The 23,831-nt window shown below is 34.0% G+C and overlaps 1 protein-coding gene across 1 annotated transcript; it reads left to right on the top strand.

The window, feature by feature from the left end:
- Nucleotides 1–4,342: 4,342 nt before the first annotated feature.
- On the top strand, nt 4,343–22,824 carry MS3_00010989 (uncharacterized protein; the record flags this gene model as incomplete). Its single annotated transcript, XM_051219398.1, has 7 exons — nt 4,343–4,430; nt 7,024–7,104; nt 8,586–8,747; nt 14,771–15,424; nt 17,692–17,942; nt 19,486–19,783; nt 22,563–22,824. 7 exons carry the CDS (start codon nt 4,343–4,345, stop codon nt 22,790–22,792), a joined length of 1,764 nt encoding a protein of 587 aa, XP_051067095.1. The 3' UTR covers nt 22,793–22,824.
- Between the last annotated feature and the right edge of the window lie 1,007 nt (nt 22,825–23,831).

Here is a 23,831-nt window from a genome sequence, read left to right as displayed (position 1 = left end):
AATATTTTAGTTTTTATCAAATGAAATGATCTTATTAAACCATTTCCAAGTTTTTATGTAGAGATATCTGGTTTGAATTGGCTTAATTAATGAACTTTCATTGTTTTACTGATTAATATCATCAGGTCAAGTTGTTATATCCTAGTGAAGATCAAATTACGGGTAACTTCTGAGAACTATTCTTAATGTACATCTATTCAGTAATTAGATTATATATATCTATATTCCTCTTATTATAAGCTTTATTTTGACCCATAAAATATTACTACACCAGTTACCATTCTTGAGTTATACCCAGTCTATTAGTTACAGTCTTTCACGTTCACAGCCACTTTTGGCTAGATCTTGTACAAATGTTGTTTTCTTATTTTATGGTACAGTATGGTCTGTTTGGTTTGTATATAAACCCAGTATGTTTGAAATACATGAAATAAATATCAAATAGGCTGGGATTTGTGTTCTGGTTTCAACTTCAGGTCCATAAGTAAAACGGTCCAACAGGGACGCTAAGCTGCTTATACTGGTCAAACGTCATTGATTTGTCATAGTGTTAAGATTGTATAAGTCGTATTCCAATCGGCGAATAAGTCACGTGATAACTAGTAGAGCTTAAAGGTCACAACACATCATGCAGGAGTTGATGATATTATTACAGAATGATAATGAAAACTCAATGACTAAAGCACTTATATAAGTGAATACAATACTATCAGAATCATTTTATTGTACTATAAAATCATTTCTATTATTTCAATCCTTGAAAGCCTTCAAAATTTTAATAATCCTAGTTAATTTCATTATTGTAAAGAATTATTAATGGTTAAAGATTGGTAGTGGCTGACAGTCGAATCCAGTTTGTTGCGCGCTTCGTCCTATTTGGGACTCGTCAGCTGGAGGTATCTGCACCTCAGAGTTGGTGTTCACTCCTGGATCCGAACCCAGTACCGTTCGTTTCAAACGCTATCGTGTTATCCACTTAGTTACTGACCCCTAATAGTTACTTGCTTGTGCATTAGGGTGAAGTCCTAACTTCACTTGGTATTGTTTACTTAATTCTTCCCATTGATGTTTATAACTGAAATTGTTCAATTTCTTATTGACATATGTGTATCCAACTGACAAATCCCAAATAGGACGAAGTACATATCCTTGATTCCATTGCTAACCACCATCATCTATCTTTACTTAGAATGCTTATGAATGAATTCAATATCAAAACAATTCGTACACAATGCATATATGCCAATAAGAGAATAATCAATTAGTCCTAAACATCAATTTGAAGACTCAAGCAACTAATACCAAGCAAATTTAATTATTGATAGTTATTAGACTTTTATACCAAAACAAGTTGAAAAAGTAAACCAGATGAACATGTCAAATATAGACCACCATTGAAAGCCTAGAAGCACTGGACGGCCGTTTCATCCTATTGTGGGACTCCTCGGCAGCGCGCATCCACGACCCCGCTAACAGGATTCGAACCCAGGGCCCTCAGTCTCAGCACGCGAACCCCTAACCTACTAGGCCACTGAGCTGGCATCCAATGGTATTGATGTCTAATCTCAACCAATCCACGAAGTTGCGCGACCATCTTCCATTGTATTGAGGTAGACACCTGTTTCAATGGTGGTCTAACATCAATCTGTTCATGATCTCAATAAAAAAGAAACAACTTAACAATCTCCACAACCCTTAAACTGATGTCAAATATAATTCGAATTATTGTTACATTCTGTTCTTTAATAAATGACAATTTAACATAGAATTAAGTTTGTTTATCTGTTTGTTTGTTTGTACGGAGCGTTTTTCATTTATATCTATATATACTACTGATAATCTTCTCATACACATATACATAATTTATTTAAATGGGATAAAATAAAGAAGAAGAAGACACGTTGGAATAATGAAGGAATGTAGCCTTTCTTTCTTCTATACTGTTTATTTATTAATAATGAAAAATTCTTTTTTGTTTTTAATCCGATTACTTTAAGTTTCATTGATAAATAAGTAGTATTGAGTAGTATTAAAGAAATTTTAATCGAAAACAATCTTTTAAAGATTAGAACATCATAGACAATAAGTTTGAAATTATAACTATGAAATAGGATAATTATTACAATGTAAATAAGTGGTAATTGAATTGAGATTGTTGATTAGATACTAACCTCTTTATATACACATTATACACTTAACTTATCTAACTACTTATATACTTAAATAACTAACTAACTAACTGATTCATGTAAGGGTATTTTATTTATTATAGATAATTTGTTCTAAAGTGTTTAAAACAATGAAAAGTATCATTGAGATTATGAAAAGAAACTACTTCTTAGAGATTGTTTGTTTAATGTAAAATAGGGTTACATTTACATAACAATTTGATAATAAAACACCAGCTGCAAAAAATGATGATGATGATGATGAGGATGATGATGATGATGTTAATAACTGAGGGAAATAGAATAATGTTGAACAGTGTAGAAAGAGGATAAAGTTTATAAAAAAGGTAGATAAGAGGCAGGGGGGCGTAGAAGGGGGGAGTATTCACTTTAGATTAGAAATAATGAAAGGTTATTGGAATGTGTTATTTAACACTTGATAAATTTCTTTAGTTTATTAAGATCTCTCAGAAAAATGAAAAACCTTGATAATCAAGTGTAGAATATTTTACGAATTGTGTATTTATTTATTTGTTTATTTGAACACATAAATATTTGTACCCAGGGTTAACAAATACAAATGAGCGACACAAATCAATTGATTTGTGTGTGGGCTGTGATACTGCCCGGATTTCCACACCGAATCAGGTAGTCTTCTCAGGGGCCTTATCTTTAGCCTTCGACCTAAAGGTCTGATCCACAAAGCAATGGAGCAATGTAGGGAGATGCAGTCCCATGCTAATCGGTGGGAAACAATAGCTTCATACGTCTTTTCCTGAAGCTAGATCACCATGGAAAATCTGGAAGCACTGGACGGCCGTTTCGTTCTAGTATGTGACTCCTCGGCAGTGCGCATCCACGATCACGCTCGTAGGATTCAAACCCAGGACCTTCAAAATCGCGTGCGAAAGCTTAGCCTCAAGACCACTGAGCCGGTATAAAACCGTGTTAATGTTTAACTTCAATCAATCCACGAGAGTTGGATCGTGGACGCACACTGTTGAGGAGTCCTATACTAGAACGAAATGGCCATCCAGTGCTTCCAGGTTTTCCATTACGGTCTAGCTTTAATTGACACATGAACTCAACTATTAAAACTGCCACAATCTCCACAAAACCCCTTTCTGATAATATTTGTAATTGACTTATTCATCGGTGTACAAATTTTTATTCATTATAAAAAATGTTGAGAGTTGTAGTACACTAAATGTAAAATCTTTTTAAGTACAATAAAATTTACTGACTTCATGTGAGCAAACTCGTAATGCATTGGTTAAATGAATCCTATGAAGATTAGTTGGTTTGATTTTCATTTATGGACAATCTTTGAGTGACGCCAAAGTGACCTTGAGAATGTCGACCTAATAACTAGGACTAAATGAGGGTTATAAAACCTAGTATGCCCTTCTAGAGAGAAACAGGCCACATCAAAGCACGGCACAACTACCGGAGCTAGAATAGCTGTTTTTGCAATCGGTTGGAGTTTTCCGAATAGGGTGCAACCACGTACATTCCATACACCACTTTTGCAAATTTTTTATCGTCTTTCGATCCAGCAACTATTGTGCTGTGATACTTTGTGGTTTCCGTAATCAGTTTGTGCTTATCGGTCGAGTGGGTGATTAGCCCGATCTCTACCCTCTGGGTTACCGTTCACGTTAATTCAAAGGACTGAGTCTCACTAACCAGGAGGCACGATGGGAAAGTGTGAGTCAGATTTTGCCTCACATAATCTGTAAATCCATGTGGAAAAAATATCAATTAATCATCTCTGACTTCATTGTTCCCTCATTACCACACCAATCATTCTTTGTTCTCATTCTCTTCTCTTCAATCTTCTTCATCTTCTACCACTAGACATTTCACTTTCGATCAGATGATATATACTACTTATATCTATCGACATCAGTAGTACATACTACAAAAGACACACACACACTAATGTTTTGTTTCTTCTTCTTCTTCTTTTTCTTTTTTTTGTCTCAATAATTTAACATGAATATTCATTTAAAACAACATGTCTTAATTGTGAATAATTCTGCTATTTCAATTGTTCATTTCATTCCATATGGTTTATATTCACATGAATTAGATTTTTATTTTATTATTACATTAAAGTTAACTATACATAAATTGAAATTCACTTATTCACTTTAATTCTTTTAAGTAATTTCATGTCTATTCATATTATCATGATGTTCTATAAAGAAGAAGAAGAAGTAAAAGAAGAAGAAGAAAAACGAAATAAAAAAGAAGAAAAAAGTAAGAAGAAAAAGAAAAAAAGAAAAAAATGTCTTACTTATTTCTGTGTCGCTTATAAGTAATACTGATTGTGAGTTGAGAACAGATTCAATATTAGAATAACAGTCGAATAACTAGTAGGGGGGGATTAAAATGACTAAGATAAAATAGTTGCTAAAAATTGGGGAAAAAACGAAGTGGGTGTGTTGTTTTTTTTTTTAGGGGGAGGGGTGATAAAATGATAATAACAATTAAAAGAAATCTATCTATCTTTTATCATATAAATGTATATAGAATACAAAAACATTTGCTTTCAAGTGTACATTACAACGATTTAATACTACCATTACTACTACTGTTACTACTACTACTACTACTACTACTATTACTACTACTGTTACCTTATATTATATCATTCCAAGTAGAGCATTGTCTATTCCCCTTAGTTTCCCTCTAACTGTGTGTGTGTATGTATAGATTTATCTTAATCTATTTGACTAGACAGTTTTTTTTTCACTTTTAAAAGAAAAAGTCTACAACACATGAAACTTATCAAACCCCATTTAAAACTTTTCATGAGAAAAACAAGAAAAGAAAACAGTCTCTTTTTGTTGTTGTGGTTGTTGTTGGTCAATTCACTTTCGAATGTTTTTCTTCTTTTTCTTCTTCTTCTTCTTCTTCTTCCTCTTCTTTTTCTTTATGTCAATAAAAATGACTTCATTATTGAATTAAATGAAGATAAAATATAGAAAGGATACATTTAAAACAATTGGACATTGATACATGTGTTTAGTTAGAAATGAAAACAATTTCGTATGAGATTCTCCTTAAATTATCTTAATGTATTTGACAATGATACATGGATACATTTTCTTTTTTTTGTTTTTGTTTTTATCATGTCAATTGATGATCATAAAGTTTATAGAATAAATGATGGTTATAATAAAAGTCCATTAAGTTAACAATATAATATTGAATTGTAATTGATTAATCACTGGGTAGTGATCAATGTCATGTGTCTCAGATCCTTCTTAGTGTAGATCGAATTCTATCGACCAAGTTGTATTGTGGCCATTAGTCTAGATGACTCAACATTGTGTGTACTATGTTGAGATAAGATGGTGATTGAAGGTAGTCAACAGAAAACCCTGGACTCAGGTTTCGTGCTAATTGGCATTCGTAAGCAAGGTGTACTTGTATTATTCTTGAGGGAACTGATGTTTCTAGATAGATTCAATCCCATGTCACCCAGCTTCACAGTCGGAGATGTTACTTCTGTTCAATTGTAAAGGGAAAAAAGAAATAAGATTATATGAACTATAGTAGGTACTTAATATAAGACTTGTACTAGAACTCATAGACATTAACTTCCTTATCATCAGAAGTCTTCATCGACATTGAAATGCTGAATAAAAAGCATATGGAAGTTTAAAGGAAGATTTACTTAGAAGATTATGTTGTATACAAGACATGATGATGTTTATAAGAATATATATCAGTTCCAGATTCTGTAAGGTTTAGAAGAACATAATAAAGTTGACAACATACTAATCAAGACAAGCAAAGCGTACACGATAGTCTCCCGAATTCATCCTGAAAATTTGCAAAGATCTCAACATGGTCAGTATATTCCCAGAGTTCTTCCTGACTTTGAAAGATCTTTTCGAGAAATTATCCACCATTTCTTATAGTATTCACCACCATTGAAAAACTGGAAGCACTGGACTGAAGGCTGTGGGTTCGAATCGTGTATGAACACCGTCGGGGAGTCCCACAACAGGACGAAACGGCCGCCCAGTGCTTCCAGATCTTCACTGGTGGTCTAACATCAATCAGTTCATGATCTCAATAAAAAACATAATAATCTCCACAACCCTATACTGATATCTAAAAAATTGTTTAAATCTATGTAGAATCATTCTCTGATAATTTCGTAGACCCAGAAAATTTGAAAATTTAACTAGTAAACATCGTATATCCGATTATTTAACCACATAATCCAGAATAAGTGATTACAGGTTGGTGAAAATTCTGACAGTTAGAACGGTTTAACTGTCCACAATCTCTTACCATTCTTTAATTTCACAGTTAATGTCACTTCCAATGAAAAAAATTGCCACAGGTATGCAACCATCCCTGAATTATTTTTTCTGGTTAGCGTCATTGATGAACACGGGGGGTCTGATGTAGATGTGAAGGTGTGAATCAGTTAAGCAAGAGCAGCATATCTACAATTGAAGAACATCTGGAGTACAAAAAAACTGTGGCCTATGCTCCACTGGGAGTAACAGGCGTCAGTACATAAGTAATGCAACCATCCACAAATCCTCAGCATGGAGGAGGCTTTCAGGGACATGTAGGAACTAAAAATCAACGTTAGTTATATAACCATTAAAAAACTCACAAACCATGAATTACTGGTTCAGTGATCTAAGGTGAAAGCGTTTCGTACGAGATATTTGATCTCTTGATTAGATCCTTGGTCATAGATATGCATCGCTAAGGAATCTTATGCTACAACAAAACAGATATCCAGTTATTGATTTCAAAATCATCTACAAACTATCTGTTCCAAATGGTTTTTTTTTCATTAATATATTTTTTAAATTTTTAGATTACCGTTTACTTAATATACCATGTGGTGTTTGTGGTGATCGTTCTACTGGAAAGCATTATGGAGTATATAGTTGTGATGGTGAGTTAAAAAAATAATCATGTATGATTGTTTCTACTCGTTTTTTTTACGAATTTTTCAACCATTTTGTTTGTTATTCATTAAAACAAATCTTGAATTGTAATGTGTGCTATTGATATCGATAGATATAAGTAGTATGTATCATCGATCGAAAGTGAAATGGCTGATGACAGAAAGTTAAGAAGATCGAAGAAAGGAGAGCGAGAACAGAGACTGATTGATGTGGAAACCAAGAAACCATGAATCATGAGACGATTAATATTTTGAAAATGAAGTATCTACTGTATGGTTCTTCGAATTTACTAAGAGATTCTGTAATTTTGTGTTGAAATATATTCGATCGTCCCATTTGTGTTCTCGTTCACTACAGAATGAGGTAATATATTGCATTAATGATTGACAATTTATCTACTATTTAACACAATGAAGATTTCACAGTTCACGTGAATCTTTCTGTCAGTGTCGTGTTTATTGATAAAAAGGGTCCAATTTTACAATTGATTGATCACTGGGTGGTGATCAATGTCATGTGTGTCGGGTCCTTCTTAGTTTAGATCGAATTCTATCGACCAAGTTGCAATGTGGCTGCCAGTTTAGATGACTTGAAATTACGTGCACTATGTTGAGATAAGATGGTGACTGAAGGTAGTCAACTGAAGACTCTGAACCCAGGTTTCGTGCTATTTCATACTCGTCAATAAGATGTACCTGTAATTTTGTGGGAACTGGTACTCCTTGACGTTGGTTCAGAGTTTGCTGTTGACTACCTCCAACAACTGTCTTAAAGGTTCACTTTCTAATGCATTTTTTAGCCACTTATTAATCATTGACCTTGTGATTAATTGATCGTCTCCCAGAAAATCTCTAACATAAACAAGTGGGTTACCAATAATGTTGTTTAAAATAACAATGAATTGTTCACTATTTGAACAACAAATCACACAGAACATAATACTAACAAAAATTTTTAAGTTAAAACTTTTCAAAGTTTACATTTAGCTCATTTAAACTGTTCAAAACATTCAATTAAACTGTAAATTTCCCCCCAAATCCCCTGGTACGGTCGAGGGTGTAGAGAGTCCATTCTCACATGGTCACGCGTATACAGCCACCACCATGGGACTGGATCTCCAAATGTTGCTCCACTGCCTTGTGGATTAGACTTTTAGGTTGAAGGCTCCAGACGTGGCCTCCTAAGAAAACCACCTTCTTCGGTTTGAGCACCCGGGTATTATCACAACCTACACACAAACCAAGTGATTTGTGTGGTGCATATGTATTCAGTGCCCCTATGTACCAAAACTTATATGAAATTATTAACATCATCCAAATAGATCTTGATTCATTCGACCAAACACTTTTGTAATGATACCTTCAAGGAATAACAAATCTAAATCTCCATGATGCTTCTTATCTCATAAGCAAATTATATTACTACCCCATTAAGTTTATCATTTCTGATTACTTTTTTTACAATTCAGGATGTTCTGGATTTTTTAAAAGAAGTATTCACAAGAATCGTTCATATACATGTAAAGCAAGTGGTAATTTAAAAGGTAAATGTACCATTGATCGTCATCATCGTAATCATTGTCGTGCATGTCGATTAAATAAATGTTTTCTAGCACAAATGAATGAAGAAAGTAAGTGCACATTTCCTTTTTGTTTGTTTGTATGTGTGTGTATATATAGAGTTTTACTTCTGATACTGAAAGTTATTGTAACACTTAAATGAATAGTTACCCAGTGTTATGGATATCGATCCGTACGTAATAAGAAAAAAACCATTCATAAAATCTAATAAGATGGTTACTAGACAACTATATGACCAAGTTCCAGCTGATCGAATCTACTTTGAGCTATATGATTTTATGTAAAACTTGGTAATAAAACCTGATTATTGATAAGTCTTGCGGATTGAACGCGATATTCATTTCCTAAGCTATTCTGTAACCCCCAAGCTAGAACTATACAGCGACCTGAACACGAGAGAGAAGATGAAAAGTATGCGAGAAGTACTTTACTCCAAGGTTCATTTTTGTACAGAAAAACATGGGTATTTATAGATGTTAACATTTGTTAAATCAACATCATATTTTGGACAATCCACTTAAAGACATATTATGCTACTGACCAATAGTAGCACGCCACGTTGACATTCTAGAAAGCTCCATCATGCTTTGATTAGCTAGAACTCTTCGGCTCCTTTAGGGTCTTTGGACGCTCTATTGCAGTTCTCGGAAAGCCGACTCAACAATTATTCAAACTGAAATAAGTAAAGATACAGTTAGAAACCTTTACTCTTTGATTTAAAGTTGAATGCTTTAAATGTTTAATCATCATTAAATCATGAAGCAACCGAGAGTATAATCACAATTCATTTTATAAAAACTTCTCTTCATGATAAGTTTGCAAAAGATTTCATATCAAATGTAGTTAGTTAGATGATTAAAGGTAATTGAATGATCTTAAATTTCATAATCGCTTACATTTATTAGTACATCTCATCCAAATTCTTCACAGTAATAATCCTTTTGTAAAGACTTGAACAAGAGATTTTGAGTTGTTTAATTTGATGGCTATATTGTAAATATGATCGATGGATAGTGATTGTCAGTGAGAAATCACTAACTGTTAGGATCGTAGTTACTAAGTCATGAGCAAGTACTATTAGTTTATTCGTAGTGTAGTGAACGAGAATACAGACGGGGGACAATCAAATGTATTTGAACATCAAAATTATAGAATCTCTTAATAAAATCTGAGAACCAATCAGTAAATATTTGATCTGCAAAAAAGTCAAACTTGACTGTTCCTTTTGCAAATATCAATCATCAATCGCCTTACACTTCATTGCTCCTGCATTTCCATACCAATTACCTTCTGTTCAGGTTCTTTCCTCCTCGATGTACTTTAACTTCTGCTACCATTCTATTCCTGAATATCGTTATATACTACTCATGTCAATATAAGTAGCACACACCATGTAGCCTAGAAGGATAATAAAAGATTCGTGATTAAGCTATCTGACTTGGAGAAAACACTTTCAATCGAAACCATACACTTGAGCTGAAAATCTTTTCCACCATCTCAAATATATATACAAATCCTATCGATTTTTTGTGATGGTCTTGATGACGTGTTTTTTAACAAAACTTCATGAAGTTAGATTTTATTCTATTTTTGGGATTCTTCAACATACCGGATCATTTCAGACAGGAGTAAATAAGTAAAGATTTTAGTTAGATAAGTCATTTACTTACAGTAGTCCGCTAAAATCCTTACCTTTCACTCATTGCGTAACTTTACAACAGTATATGACTCACTAATGCTTTTCCGGTATAATAAATACAAATTGTAGTCCGTCCAGAAAAGAAGTGTTACTGTGTTTTTGTTATTCCCAAATTAACTATAACACGAATATATTTGATCTACAGTATAGATATATTCCCCCATTTTCATAAGCGATTGAATTTATTCATTAGCCAGTAACTGAATTAACAGATTAATCTAGAACTTGTCAATCTCAAACTTCGTTTCACCCCAAGCCTGTTTTTTTACGCCATGCGCTATGCTACTTAATACTTATCAGTAGTTTGATTAATATTTAGCAATTCATATGACAAATGTGCTGTAATGGATGACGTTTATTTATCACAATAAACTAATCATCTCATCCATTTGTACATTTATTTCTTTATTCTATTTATAATGATACCCTTAATCTTTTCATAGTTTCTTATTCTTCGCATATATTATTTACTTACTTACACCTGTTACCCGTCGTAGGGGAGCATAGGCAGCCCACCAGCACTCTCTATCCAACCATGTCTTAGGCAATCCTTTCCATTTGTTTCCAGTCGGTATTCATCCTTTTCATATCTGCTTCTATTTCTCCATGTAGTGTATTTTTTGACCAACGGATATTGAGTATCTTGTGTATGATTTTTTGGAATTTGGTTTATTGCGTACAATTTGTCAATTCTAAAAGCCTTGGGTGATACTCTCGCTTGACATATCTTTATCATTTTTTCTTATTTAAAAGTCTTGTTACAACTTTATTCTTATTCACTGATCTTAAGGACCTAATATAGATGTAATTGAGTCTTGTTAGAGTAAACTATCAACCAGACAGTACATTATTCTTGTGATGGTGGGGAAGATTTGTAGCTCAGGTAGATAATTTAGATGGAGTTTTGTTCTCTGAGCTGAATGGTTTGTACATGGAACTCCCATTGTTCTTTTGAAAAACATCATTAGCATATACTCCAAATAGAAGTAAAGTGTTTGAATTTCTCTACATATGACTCACAGCTCATCCTGTTAACCTCGATCTTGATTGATTCTTTTTAACCTTTAACCTGTCATTCTTCACTTCTTTATTTTGATTATATCTTCTATTGATCTGATTCTTGGTCCTATATTTGTTCACGATTTTTCTAATTGGTTCAATTTCAATGTGTTTGTTGATGGATCTGAGTGAAAATCTTCTGAAAATTCTCTACTATTTTAGAATTCCCTCTATCCAAGATCTCAACGTTTTCTCAGTCGAATGTGCATCCACAGTTGTCCACATGGATTGATGTAAGAGAGAATATGTCATAGCGTTTAACTAATAGTTTATGTTTGTACAGCTGAAGAGGAATAACGACGTCAAGTTTGTCCAATGTAGTATTTTTTACAATTGCAACAATTTATTTTATAGATGATATTCGATTTTTCTTCTTTTGTTAACGTTGACTATTAATAAGACAGCTCAGTTATCAAAATCTTTCTAAATTCATTCATATTGCTCTAGTTTGATTTCTGTAATAGAACTGTAATTAAAACAAAGCTGTCTCGCTTGAGATTCAAGACATTTACGGTTTACTTCATTTATACACACATAGAGTGCATGAATGATGATGATGCACTAGTAGTTTTACAAATGATTGTTTCATCCTTAAGTGACACTCATCAACAGTGCACATTCATGAAATTGTAAACAGGAATCAAAACTTTTATATTTGTTAAATTTATATTCTATTACCAAGGACAAATGAGTTACGTAAGAAATTGAATACAAATTTTCTATAGTATATATTCACTAGTATTATTTAGTAGTAATAAACAGTATAAGCTTTGAATTCATTTGCTATTGTTTATTTGAATCTTCCCATTGATGTTTAAAACTGCGAGTGATCAGTCTCATATTGATATATGTGCATATTGTACGGATTGTTTCGATATTGTCTTAATTCATACTCTAATTGGATAACGCGATGGCGTTTGAAGCGAACGGTGCTGGGTTCGAGTTCCGGAGTGAACATTAAGTCAGATGCAGGTGCATCCAGTTGACGAGTCCCAAATAAGGCGAAACGCGCGGCCTGGATTCTACTACTAGACACCATCCATCTTTGATTATAATTAAGTTTTGATTGAAATGAATGAACACAACTGGACTGAAATAATAGAAGTATTGGATTAACAACAGATTTAGACCCCTTTGTGATTGAATTGGATTTATATTGATGCTTGGCACTTAAAAACACCAGTAATTGTGTTAGAATAAAAATAACACTGACAATCGAATAACGAGCAATTGTATTGTAGTGAAACAAATACAGGACTCCATTAGACTGATTTAATCTATATTGTATTGAGATGAATACAAACTGTTGAGAGCATCAATTAACCACTGTACTTCAGGTATTTATACATCAATACAGTAATAGAATAGAATTAACAAATGAATGGATAGACAGGTAACCAGACAAATGAATATTGGGATGGTTTACATGTGAGGGGTTAACCAATAGTGTTAAATGAATGCATTTGATAGTTATATTGTGAGTTGGATAATATATTTTAAAATGAGTATGCAATTACGTTTATTTAACATATATGTATTATAATCAGAGATGGGCTTTGTAGAGAATGTAGTAATTTTCTGATAATTGAATTCATGAATCAATTGAAGCTAGATCATGATGGAAAACCTAGAAGCACTGGATGGCCTTTTCATTCTAGTATAGGACTCCTCAACAGTGCATACCCACGATCCCGCTCCCTGAGATTCGGAACCAGGGTGTTAGGTCCCGAGAAACATAATGAATGGTAACTTTGAGATCCTTTTATGGACAACTACTTAACGTGTATTTTTATCGTATAATTGTTAAATAACTAAACTATTCATATTCATATTCCTCTTATTATAAACTTTATTTTGACTTATGAACCATTATTATACGTTTTACCATTCATGAATTATTCCGTCTGTTAATCGCTAGCTCCCTCATTCACAGCCACATCTGACTAATTCTTGTACAAATGTTGTTTCATATTTTATTAGTACCTTGTGGTCCGTTTGATTAGTATATAAACTCAGTATGTTTGAAATATAAGGATTCATATTGCAGAGGCTGAGACTGGTGTTCTGGACTTAACTGGCTGGGCGAGGCGGGAAGCAGGACAAATCAAGACTCTAGGCTGCTCGCACGTGTTTTACGCGTCCTTGGTCCGATCGATAATTCGCTGCTTCTGATTGGCGGCTTTGGGCTATAACACAGGGCCTATCAGTCTCGTGAGCGAACGTTTAACCTCTAAACCACTAAGCCGGAATCCAACGGTGTTAATGTCAGGTTTTCAATAGTTTTCTAACTGTGAGTAGCTAATGATTTTAATGAAATTCAATAATCTCCTTAGGCAATCACTAAAGATTAAAAAAAACACAGAAGAGTTATTTTATTCAATTACAATGTATTGAATACTTGGAACCCATTAATCCTATCAAAAATTAAACACAAAACGGCGAGACTCTAATTTAGGGACGAGCCAATCAGAAGCGTTTGAGCAATTTCAAGGTCACGGAGCCAAGTTCAACACGCGATGCTAACATACGATCGGTTCACAGCGGATTTTAGAGTGGAGGTGATTAATGAGAGGTTACAACATATGAGACGGCGAGACTCTAATTTAGGGACGAGCCAGTGAGAAGCGTTTGAGCAATTTCAATTATTAGCCTATCAGAAGACAGTATAAAGTAAAAATGTATTACAAGAAAGTAATGAATGACAGTGGATATTCTTCTTTTACATGATTAAAAAACTTGTTAAGATTTGATAAAGGCTCAGAAGTTTTGAATTCATAATGCATACGGTATTGAAACTCGTGCAGTGGGTTAGGGTTTAGGGTTAAGTTTAGGGTTAGGGTTACAACCCTAACCCTAACACTAGGCTACAACCCTAACCCTAACCTCTAAAATACGTTGTAAACCGATCTCATGTTAGCACCCTAACTCTAACCTTATGCCTAAACCTAAATCCTAACCCTATGGACGAGTTTCTATACCATATGCATTATGAATTCAGAACCTCTGAACCTTTATCAAACCTTAACAAGTTTTTAAATCATGTAAAAGAAGAATATCCACTGTAATTCATGACTTACATATAATATATTTTCACTTTATACTAAATGTCTTCTGATTGGTTAATAATTGTCAAGGTCATTTAAGATTCGTTCATAGGTCGTCCCTAAATTAGAGTCTCGCCCACAAAACTTCTTGGACACATAGCTAAGATATCTATGATGTAAACTACTTTCAAATTAAAGAAGAACTTTCTAAAAATATTTAATCTTAAGAAAAATAAACATAATATTATTGTTATCTTATATATATTTCTAGGTGTTCAACATGAACGTGGACCAAGGAAACCCAACAACACCAACAACCACAGTAACAACCATAGCAACAACAATAAACATAGCAACAGTAAAAAATTTCTATCAACAATAAAATCTACAATAGAATCTATAAATAAATCAAATGATGATTATCCATTAAATCTTTCTATGAATCATAATCATTTAATCACTAATAATAATAATAATAATAATAATAATAATAATAATAATAATAATAATAATAATAATGATAATATTGATTTCAATGATCGAATAAAAAATCAATACCTAATCAATAAATCATTGAAATGGAATTCAGTAAATATAGAGCCAAATGTTTTATATGAAAAATATAATTTAAAATTATTGATTAAATTATTAAATCATTTTGATATAAATAAACAAACATTGAATGATTTAATCAATAATCATAATAATAATGATAAAATTAATCAATATTATTTAAATAATCAATTAAAAATGAATCAATATACAATGAATATTGATCAACAATATCAATATAAAAATAATATTGATTATTTATTATTAAATAATTGGTTATTGACAATCTTTCAATCTTCTGATATAATCAAGAATGGTGAAAATCAATTGACAACAGATTATTATTTAAATTTATACAAACATTTAAAAGAAGGTATGTTTTTAATAGAATAATTAGAAATAGTGGTGGTGGGAGGTGTTATGTGAACCATCTTAGAAAACCTGAAGGTATTAGATGATTGGTTTCGTTATAGTTAGGGGCGGCCAAACCAAAACTTGGCATCAGTACTTGAAGTCACTAACTTCTAGTCTGAGCCATGTTGGGAGATGCAGACTACTTGGTTAGGATCTGCGTGACTATTGTAACCAATGGTTGGAGACTCTTAGTGACATGGCTCAGAATCGATCACAGTGGTGTCGGTGTATACACTCTCAGTCTTCTCTTAAACCGTAAGATTAAAATCGCTTCATATCCTTCTTTCTACGAACTAATTCTTTCTTCCTGTACTATATCCGTAGATGCAATCTTTCTTTTATATATTACCACCTCTGAATTAACTACTTTTATGAATCCTGTGTTCATCTTCTTGTGTTAATGAGGTATGGCAACTTTGATCGATGAGTATATGTGCCTGGTCCTACGTTGTAGCTGACTGACTGACTATAGTTAGGGGATTCATCAATAGGGTTTATTTATGATTATGTATGTGGGACTCGAATTCAAGATATTCAATCTCGTATATGAATGTTAAACTGTTGAATATTTACTCAATGATTTAGTAGTTAAATGCTCGAATGTGACATTGAAAGTTTGGGTTTGGATGTCATGTAAGGGATCGTGTGATTGTGTACTATTGAGGAGTACCATACTAGAACGAAACAGACGTTCAGTGCTTTCAAGTTTAACAATAGTGGTCTAACTTAGATTGATTCATGAATTCAATTGTTAAAATTTTAAATTACACGAATATAAGTACTGGATTTGATTGTTAACCACTATCCAAGGTATTATCAACTTGTAAATGTTGATAATATCAGGATATAATTCGTGATTGTACGCAGTCTAAGAAAAATCTTGGATCCAGTTTTCATGACAATTAACATTCATCAACAATTAAATTTGTAAACTTGAGGCAACTGACTCTCTTCGAGGGATTCGAACCTAGATCACTCAACTAATAGAAAAGCTTGATCTATGGTTTTCTATGCTTCACGTTCAATCACAAGACATTAAAACAATGCATGGAGTGTTGAGTCAATTAGACTAGAAGTCACATTACAATCTGATCGATCAATACCAATCAATGTTAAAAGAACTAAACAACCATGACAATGGTCATTCACTCAGAGACTAATTAGTGTGAGAATAAAGATATTATTGCATTAATTACCTCATATTATCAAAGGACTTACTTACTTACGCTTGTTACTCCCAGTGGAGCATAGGCCACCGACCAGCATTCTCCAACCCACTCACTCTGTCCTGGGCCTCCTTTTCTAGTTCCATCCAATTCTTGTTCATTTTTCTCATGTCTATTTCCATTTCCCGGCGTAATGTGTTCTTTGGCCTTCCTCTCCTCCTTTGGCCTTGAGGATTCCATGTGAGGGCTTGTCTTGTGACGCAGTTGGGTGCTTTCCTCAATGTGTGTCCTATCCACTTTCAGCGCTTCTTCCTGATTTCTTCCTCTGCTGAGATCTGGTTTGTTCTCTCCCACAGTACGTTGTTGCTAATAGTGTCCGGCCAACGGATCCGAAGTATTTCGCGTAGACAACTGTTAGTAAACACCTGTATTTTCTGGATGACGGCTTTCGTAGTTCTCCAGGTTTCCACCCCATAGAGTAGAACTGTCTTGACATTTGTATTGAAAATCCTGACCTTAGTGTTGGTTGACAGTTGCTTTGAGTTCCGTATATTCTTCAGTTGTAAGTATGCCACTCTTGCTTTGGCGATCCGCGCCTTCATATCTGCATCAGATCCACCCTGTTCATCAATGGTGCTGCCCAAATATGTAAAGGTTTTTAAATCTTCCAAATCTTCTTCGTCAATTTTGATTGAATTGGTGCATGCTGTGTTGTATGGGAGAATCTTGCTTTTCCCTTTGTGTATATTGAGACCTACTGCTGCTGAGACTGCTGCTACACTGATCGTCTTCTCATGCATTTGTTGTTGTGTGTGCAATAGAAGAACCAGATCATTTGCGAAGTCTAAATCATTCAGCTGCATCCTATCTGTTCACTGTGCCCTGTGCTTCCCTTCAGATGTTGACGTCTTCATGATCCATTCGATTATAAAAAAAACAGTTATTCATAATTCTCCAGTTACAATAATAATAATAATAATGAAAGTGTAGAAATACAATTACATTTACAATTAGTAGTTGATCATCTCTCTTTCTCTTTTTGTTTTCTCTTTCTACACAGCTCTTTTATCGAAAGTAAACAATCCCTTAATATCTGTTAATCAAGACAATAATCATTTAAATTTAAATACAAATTTATATTTAGAGAATAAAACAATGAAACATACTACTCAAATGAATTGGATAGATTTTATAAAATTAAATGAATGGAATAAAACAGAAATTGGTATACAGATTATGATGAATATGAATAAATGGATATTGAATCATTTCCTAATTGATAATATAAATATAGAAGATAATAGAAATAAGGTAAGCTTAAATGAATAAGTATTGAGAGAACTAGATGGAATGAACTATTGAATTAGTTCACTTGGAAGATAGATTTTATCATGGATAAGGTGTGTATTCTGGTAGAGTTTTGTTCTCTGAGTTGAATGGTTGGGTCGTGAAGCTTTCATTATTCTTTTGAACGACATCATCATCGGCACAAACTTCAAGTAGAAGTGAAGTGTTCAAATTTCTCCACATATGGTTTACAGCTTGTCTTGTACACCTCAGTGTTGATTGGTTTTTGTTGAAGTTAAACCTGTCACTGTTTACTTCTTTGTTTTTGGTTGTATCTTTGATTGGTGTATAATTATGCACAAACATAGGAACAAAAATCAAACGAATAGGAGAAACAACCAAAACAAATAAGTAAACAATGATAGGTTTAACGTCAACAAGAACCAATGAAAATCGAGGTCAACAGGATAAGTTGTGAACCATATGTGGAGAAATTCAAACACTTCACTTCTATCTGAAGTTTGTGCTGATGATGTCGTTCAGACGGACGATGAAAGCTCCATGACCAAACCATCGAGGTCGGAGAACAAAACTTCATCAGAATCATCCACGTGAGCTACAAATCTTCTCCACCATCTCAAGATTTGTATTCATTTGATACTTTTACTAAGATGTATTCACGATGAGAACTTTAGAAAGGTATAGTTCAGCTGTGTAGGAATGTAGATATCATTGATTACAGAGGATAATAATTAAGCACTATCGAGAAATTAGCTATTAGATTTAAGCTGTGAAGTATTCATGTAACCAATCGGTCTCTAGATATGAAATTTCTGTGTTAGATTGTTGGTGCATATTTTGACTGTGCTAATTTGTGTTGCTTCTTCAACCGTTTAGATTAATACTCTTGAAATCTCTTGGATTAAACGTATTTCGAATGACCAATATACCTAACTCCATAGGACTAGATGAACTGATAAATTTATACCAAAATAATGAGATATCAGAACTTGCACTTAACGTCGAGAACAGATCAAATGGAGGACATTAACAGTTTCATAGTAATTTGGTGCCGTGCTAATGTAAGATATCAAGGAGGAGAAATATATTTGTAAAATCTTAGTTTGGACTAGATTGTCTTGCGAAACGTTGGATTTACTTGAAATTCAATCACTGACATGTTACAAATATATTTTCCCTTAGAGTATATTAAGCTTGGAGTTAACACGAAAAATTTCGAAATCCTTCTTCTCAAGATATCCATATGGTCTTTAGGATTCCAAGCATATTTCAGATGCCATGTCATGAAATGTTACATCATGATAAAATCTACTCAAAGCTACGGCATTGCTGTTACCGGTAAAGAAAACCTAATAATTCTGGAATTAAAAACGTTTATAGGCAACTTGAGATGAAAGTGAAAAGTATGAAGTGGTCATATACCGTTAGATCGTACCAAAATAATTTCAGAATTAAATTCTACTTTTTTTAATTTATGACACTGCCTCTTTCTTTTACTTACTCAAAAAACAATTCACTAATTTATTGTGTTGTTTCCTCGTTCTAGATTGACTTAACTAATACGAATTGGATATTCTTATTCTATATTCATGTAATGGAATATATCAACCATAACTTCGATGATAAACATACAATTGAGTGTCTTAGTCATAATGGGAACCCGAAGTCAAATCGTTTGAATGAATGTAACGATGTATGCATAAATCCTATTCTGAGTAATATGCTCAATATTCATGATTCATTGGAAGTGGGTATTTCGTTGATTCAATATTTAATTGACTTTAAGTTAAATAAAGAAGAAAGTGAATGTGTAAAGTTTAAAATATTCACCGAAAATAATTTAGGTGAGTAAAGTTTTATTCACAGAAAGGGGGTTTTGTAGATATTATAGTAATTTAATAATTGAATTGAAGCTGGACCACCATGGGAAACATGGAAGCACTGGACGACAGTTTCATCCTAGTGTGGGACTCCTCAGCAGTGCGCATCTACGATCCCGCACCCCGCTCAGTGGTCTAGTTGATTAAGCGCTTGGCGCGAGATTGATAAATCCTGGGTTCGAATCTCGCGGGGTGCGGGGTCGTGGATGCTCACTGCTGAGGAGTCCTACACTAGGACGAAACGGCCGTCCAGTGCTTCCAGGTTTTTCATGGTGGTCTAGTTTCAATTGACTCATGATTTCAATCTGTGAAAAGAGAAATTTTCAAGATTTTTCTAAACATGATCAAGTTTGTAAACTGATTCAATGAACTAGTATAAACTGTAATCAAGTAACCAGTTACCATAATGATTGATTAATTGACATAATGCTTCTCTTAAAATGCATCGAGCTTATAAATCAAAATTGATATAAAACTTTATAGGTTATTCATCAGTCAACAAATTATTACAGAATACAAAAAGGGGACTATTATAAATTTAGAATCAAAGGTCATTTCCATAAACCCTGCAAACTTCGTTCACTACTATTGTTGAATCTATCAAAGTGTCCAATAAAACAATTGAGATACACGCGGAATCGAAGATCACGAAACAGCAGTTTGTTTGAAAAATGGTTCTTTATTGAGTTATATACATGACTTAGTTATAAACCATAAATTGTGGGGGGTCTGTGGCACATAGCGCGTTTGTAAGCTTAAAAGAAAAAAGGGCTTCCTGCAATAATAACATAATAAATAATTATGATGCACGATAGTGTAAACGACAGCTGATAGCTGTGTCTAATCTTGATATCAGTTTGTCAACAAGCAAAAAACGCAACCAAGATCAAACAAATATAGAAACAAAGATTAAACGAATTAATCTAGTATTCTTCGTTTGAATCTTGCAACTAATGTTTAAGACTGAAATTGATCAGTCTCTCATAAGCATATATGCATCCTTTAATGATTTTTTCGATATTGCCTTCATTCACGAGCATTATAAACAAAGATGAATGATAGCTAGCAATGGAATTCAGTTTGACGCGCGTTTTATCTGATTTAACGCTCGTCAGCTGGATGTACCTGAACCTGAATTGATGTCCAATTCGGGGCACCATTCGCTTCAAACGCCATCGTGTTATCCACTTATTTGCTGCGTCCTAATAAGCACTTGCTTCTGTAAATGGGGTGGATTTTAAATTCATTTGGTATTGTTTACTTGAATCTTCCCATGGATGTTTAGGAGTGCAATTGATCAGTCTCTTAATGACACATGTGCATATTACCTCGATATCGATAAACTGAAAATAGCTGCTACAAAGATCGAGAGACAGTAATTATGATGATAAATGAAATAAATGTTATAAGTATATGTAAATATTTTAGAATATAGCCCCCAAATGCTCAGGTACGGCCGAAAGTGGGAAGAGTCCTCTCTCCCTCTCATAATGCTCTCACATGGCCACGCGTATATAGCCTCTGCCAGGGAAGTCCTACTCACTGTCTTCTCGTGACGAGGGTGTTGTTCACGAAATTGAGAGAAGTAAATGTGAATGTTTGACGCTTTAACCGGGTTGGTGGATATGGAAGATCCACAGAAGGGAGTTGAAAAAACATGATTCAAAACCAATGGTGCACAGTAGCTCCAGGTTTCTGAGGGAAAATGGCGTATGAACATATTGTTGGTCACCGGTTACCACAGAACTGCATCTCCTAATGTTGCTCCACGGCCTTATGGATCAGACCTTCACGTCGAAGGCTCCGGGTGTGGCCTCCTAAGAAAACCACCTGCTTCGGTTTGGGAACCCGAGCAGTATCACATCCCTAACACATATCAAATGAGATTTGTGTGGCGCATATGTATTCGGTGCCTCCTTGTACCAATATCTATGTGTTAAAATAAATTTAGAATACTACACGATAAACTTGAGCTATAACATATGTGTATAAATTTCTGAAAATACAAATATTTACTGAATAATAATAAGTAGTATAAATCAATAAACAAAAGGAGTTAATGGGTAGAGAGTAATGACAGTGTGCGTAAGCAAACTTAACAACTATAGCGATAAAACAGTCGAATATAAATACTTTTCATTTGCTATTTTATACTACTGACATGTAATATTACAACCGGTAATCGATAGTTTAGAATCATCAGATTAGATACTCAATCGATAAGCTATACAAAGACTGAATCATATTATACCGAATACACGATTTACGACCAAATATAGAAAATGATTTATTATTTATTCATTTAAACATATAAACATTGGCACAAGGAGGTACCAAATATATATCCGCCACATAAATCATTCGATTTGTGAGAGGGCCGTGATACTGACTGGATGGCCAAACCGAAGCAGTTGGTTCTCTTATGGAACCACACACGAAGCCTTCGACCTAAAGATCTGATCCACAAGACAGTAGAGCAACGTCAGGAGATGCAGTCCAATGGTTGTCGGTGATCAACGATTTGTTCATACTCCATTTGTTCTTTCAGGATATTGGAACCCATGTACACCATTGATTTCGAATCATCGTTTTCCAACTCCCCTAAGTGGTCCCTATATGTTCACCAACCCGAATAAAAAGCACCGGACATTCGAGATTAAAGAATAAATGCTGTTTTGCAGTTGTTTTTTTAAATGTTATATTCTTCAAATTCTAATAACGAATACATTCCTTTATTGTCTAGGTCATATTCAAACTACAATCAATCAATCAACCACAATCTTCTCTACTCATTTACGTTATGATTTAATGAATCAATTCTATGAGAAATTAATTCATTTTAATAAAAATTGGTTAAAACAATTAAGTATCCAAGTATTTTTCAAATCTATCATATTACATAACAATCAAAATGAATTCATTTTAGATTATATATTACAAAATTTATTTAATGCAGTTGCTTATGCAAAATAAAATTCCCTTTTTTTTAAAGAAAGAATAAACAGAATTACATACAATTATTAAATATGGGGAGGGGGCGGTGTGGAGATTGTAGTAGGTTTCTAATCGTTGGGTGTATGAGTCGATCAAAGTTAGGTCATCATTAAGAACTTGGAAGTAATGAGCTGACGTTTCGATAAAGAATAGGACTCTTCAGTCGTGTGCATCCACGATCCCGCATGATGCCACGTGCATACAACTACTACCAGAGAAGTCCCACTCACTGCCTTCTCGTGGTGAGGGTGTTATTCACGAAATTGAGAGAAGTAAATGTGAATGTTTGACGCTTTAACCGGGTTGGTGGATATGGAAGATCCACAGAAGGGAGTTGAAAAAACATGATTCAAAACCAATGGTGCACATTAGCTTCAGGATCCTAAGGGAATAATGGCGTATGAACATATTGTTGGTCATCGGTTACCATAGAGCCGCATCTCTTAATGTTGCTCCACTGCCTTGTGGATCAGACCCTTGGGTCAAAGGCTCCGGGTGTAACCCTCTATGGAAACCACCTGCTTCGGTTTGGGCACCCGTGAAGTATCCCAGACATCACGCAAATCGAGTGGCAAAGTGTGGTGCATACTAGTTCTGTGCCTCCTTGTACCAATGTTTAAATAAATAAAAAGTACCACATACGGGGTTCGAACACAGGACCTCAGAACTATCCTCTAGACCACTGAGCCTGAATCCCAACGGTGTTAATGTCTAACTTTAATCAATCCACGAAATTGCGCGGCCATCCACGATTGTCTACAATGAGTAACTGCCTCTACAAAAGACACGGTTGGACTCTACTGGCCACAGCTTCTCACTAGAACTCCAGGAAATACCTCATAAAATCGGTCACTAGTGAGTTCCATACTAGGATGAAACGACCGTCCAGTGCTTCCACGTTTTCCATGGTGATTTAGTTTTAATCGACTCATGAATTCAACTATTAAAAATATTAAATAAATTAAGCGCCGATTATCATTCTGATAGATATAAATGTGAACTAGTCAAATTAGCACAG

This window comes from Schistosoma haematobium, chromosome 4 (assembly GCF_000699445.3).
Source record: "Schistosoma haematobium chromosome 4, whole genome shotgun sequence".
Taxonomy (NCBI): domain Eukaryota; kingdom Metazoa; phylum Platyhelminthes; class Trematoda; order Strigeidida; family Schistosomatidae; genus Schistosoma; species Schistosoma haematobium.
This window is presented reverse-complemented; position numbering and strand designations above follow the sequence as displayed.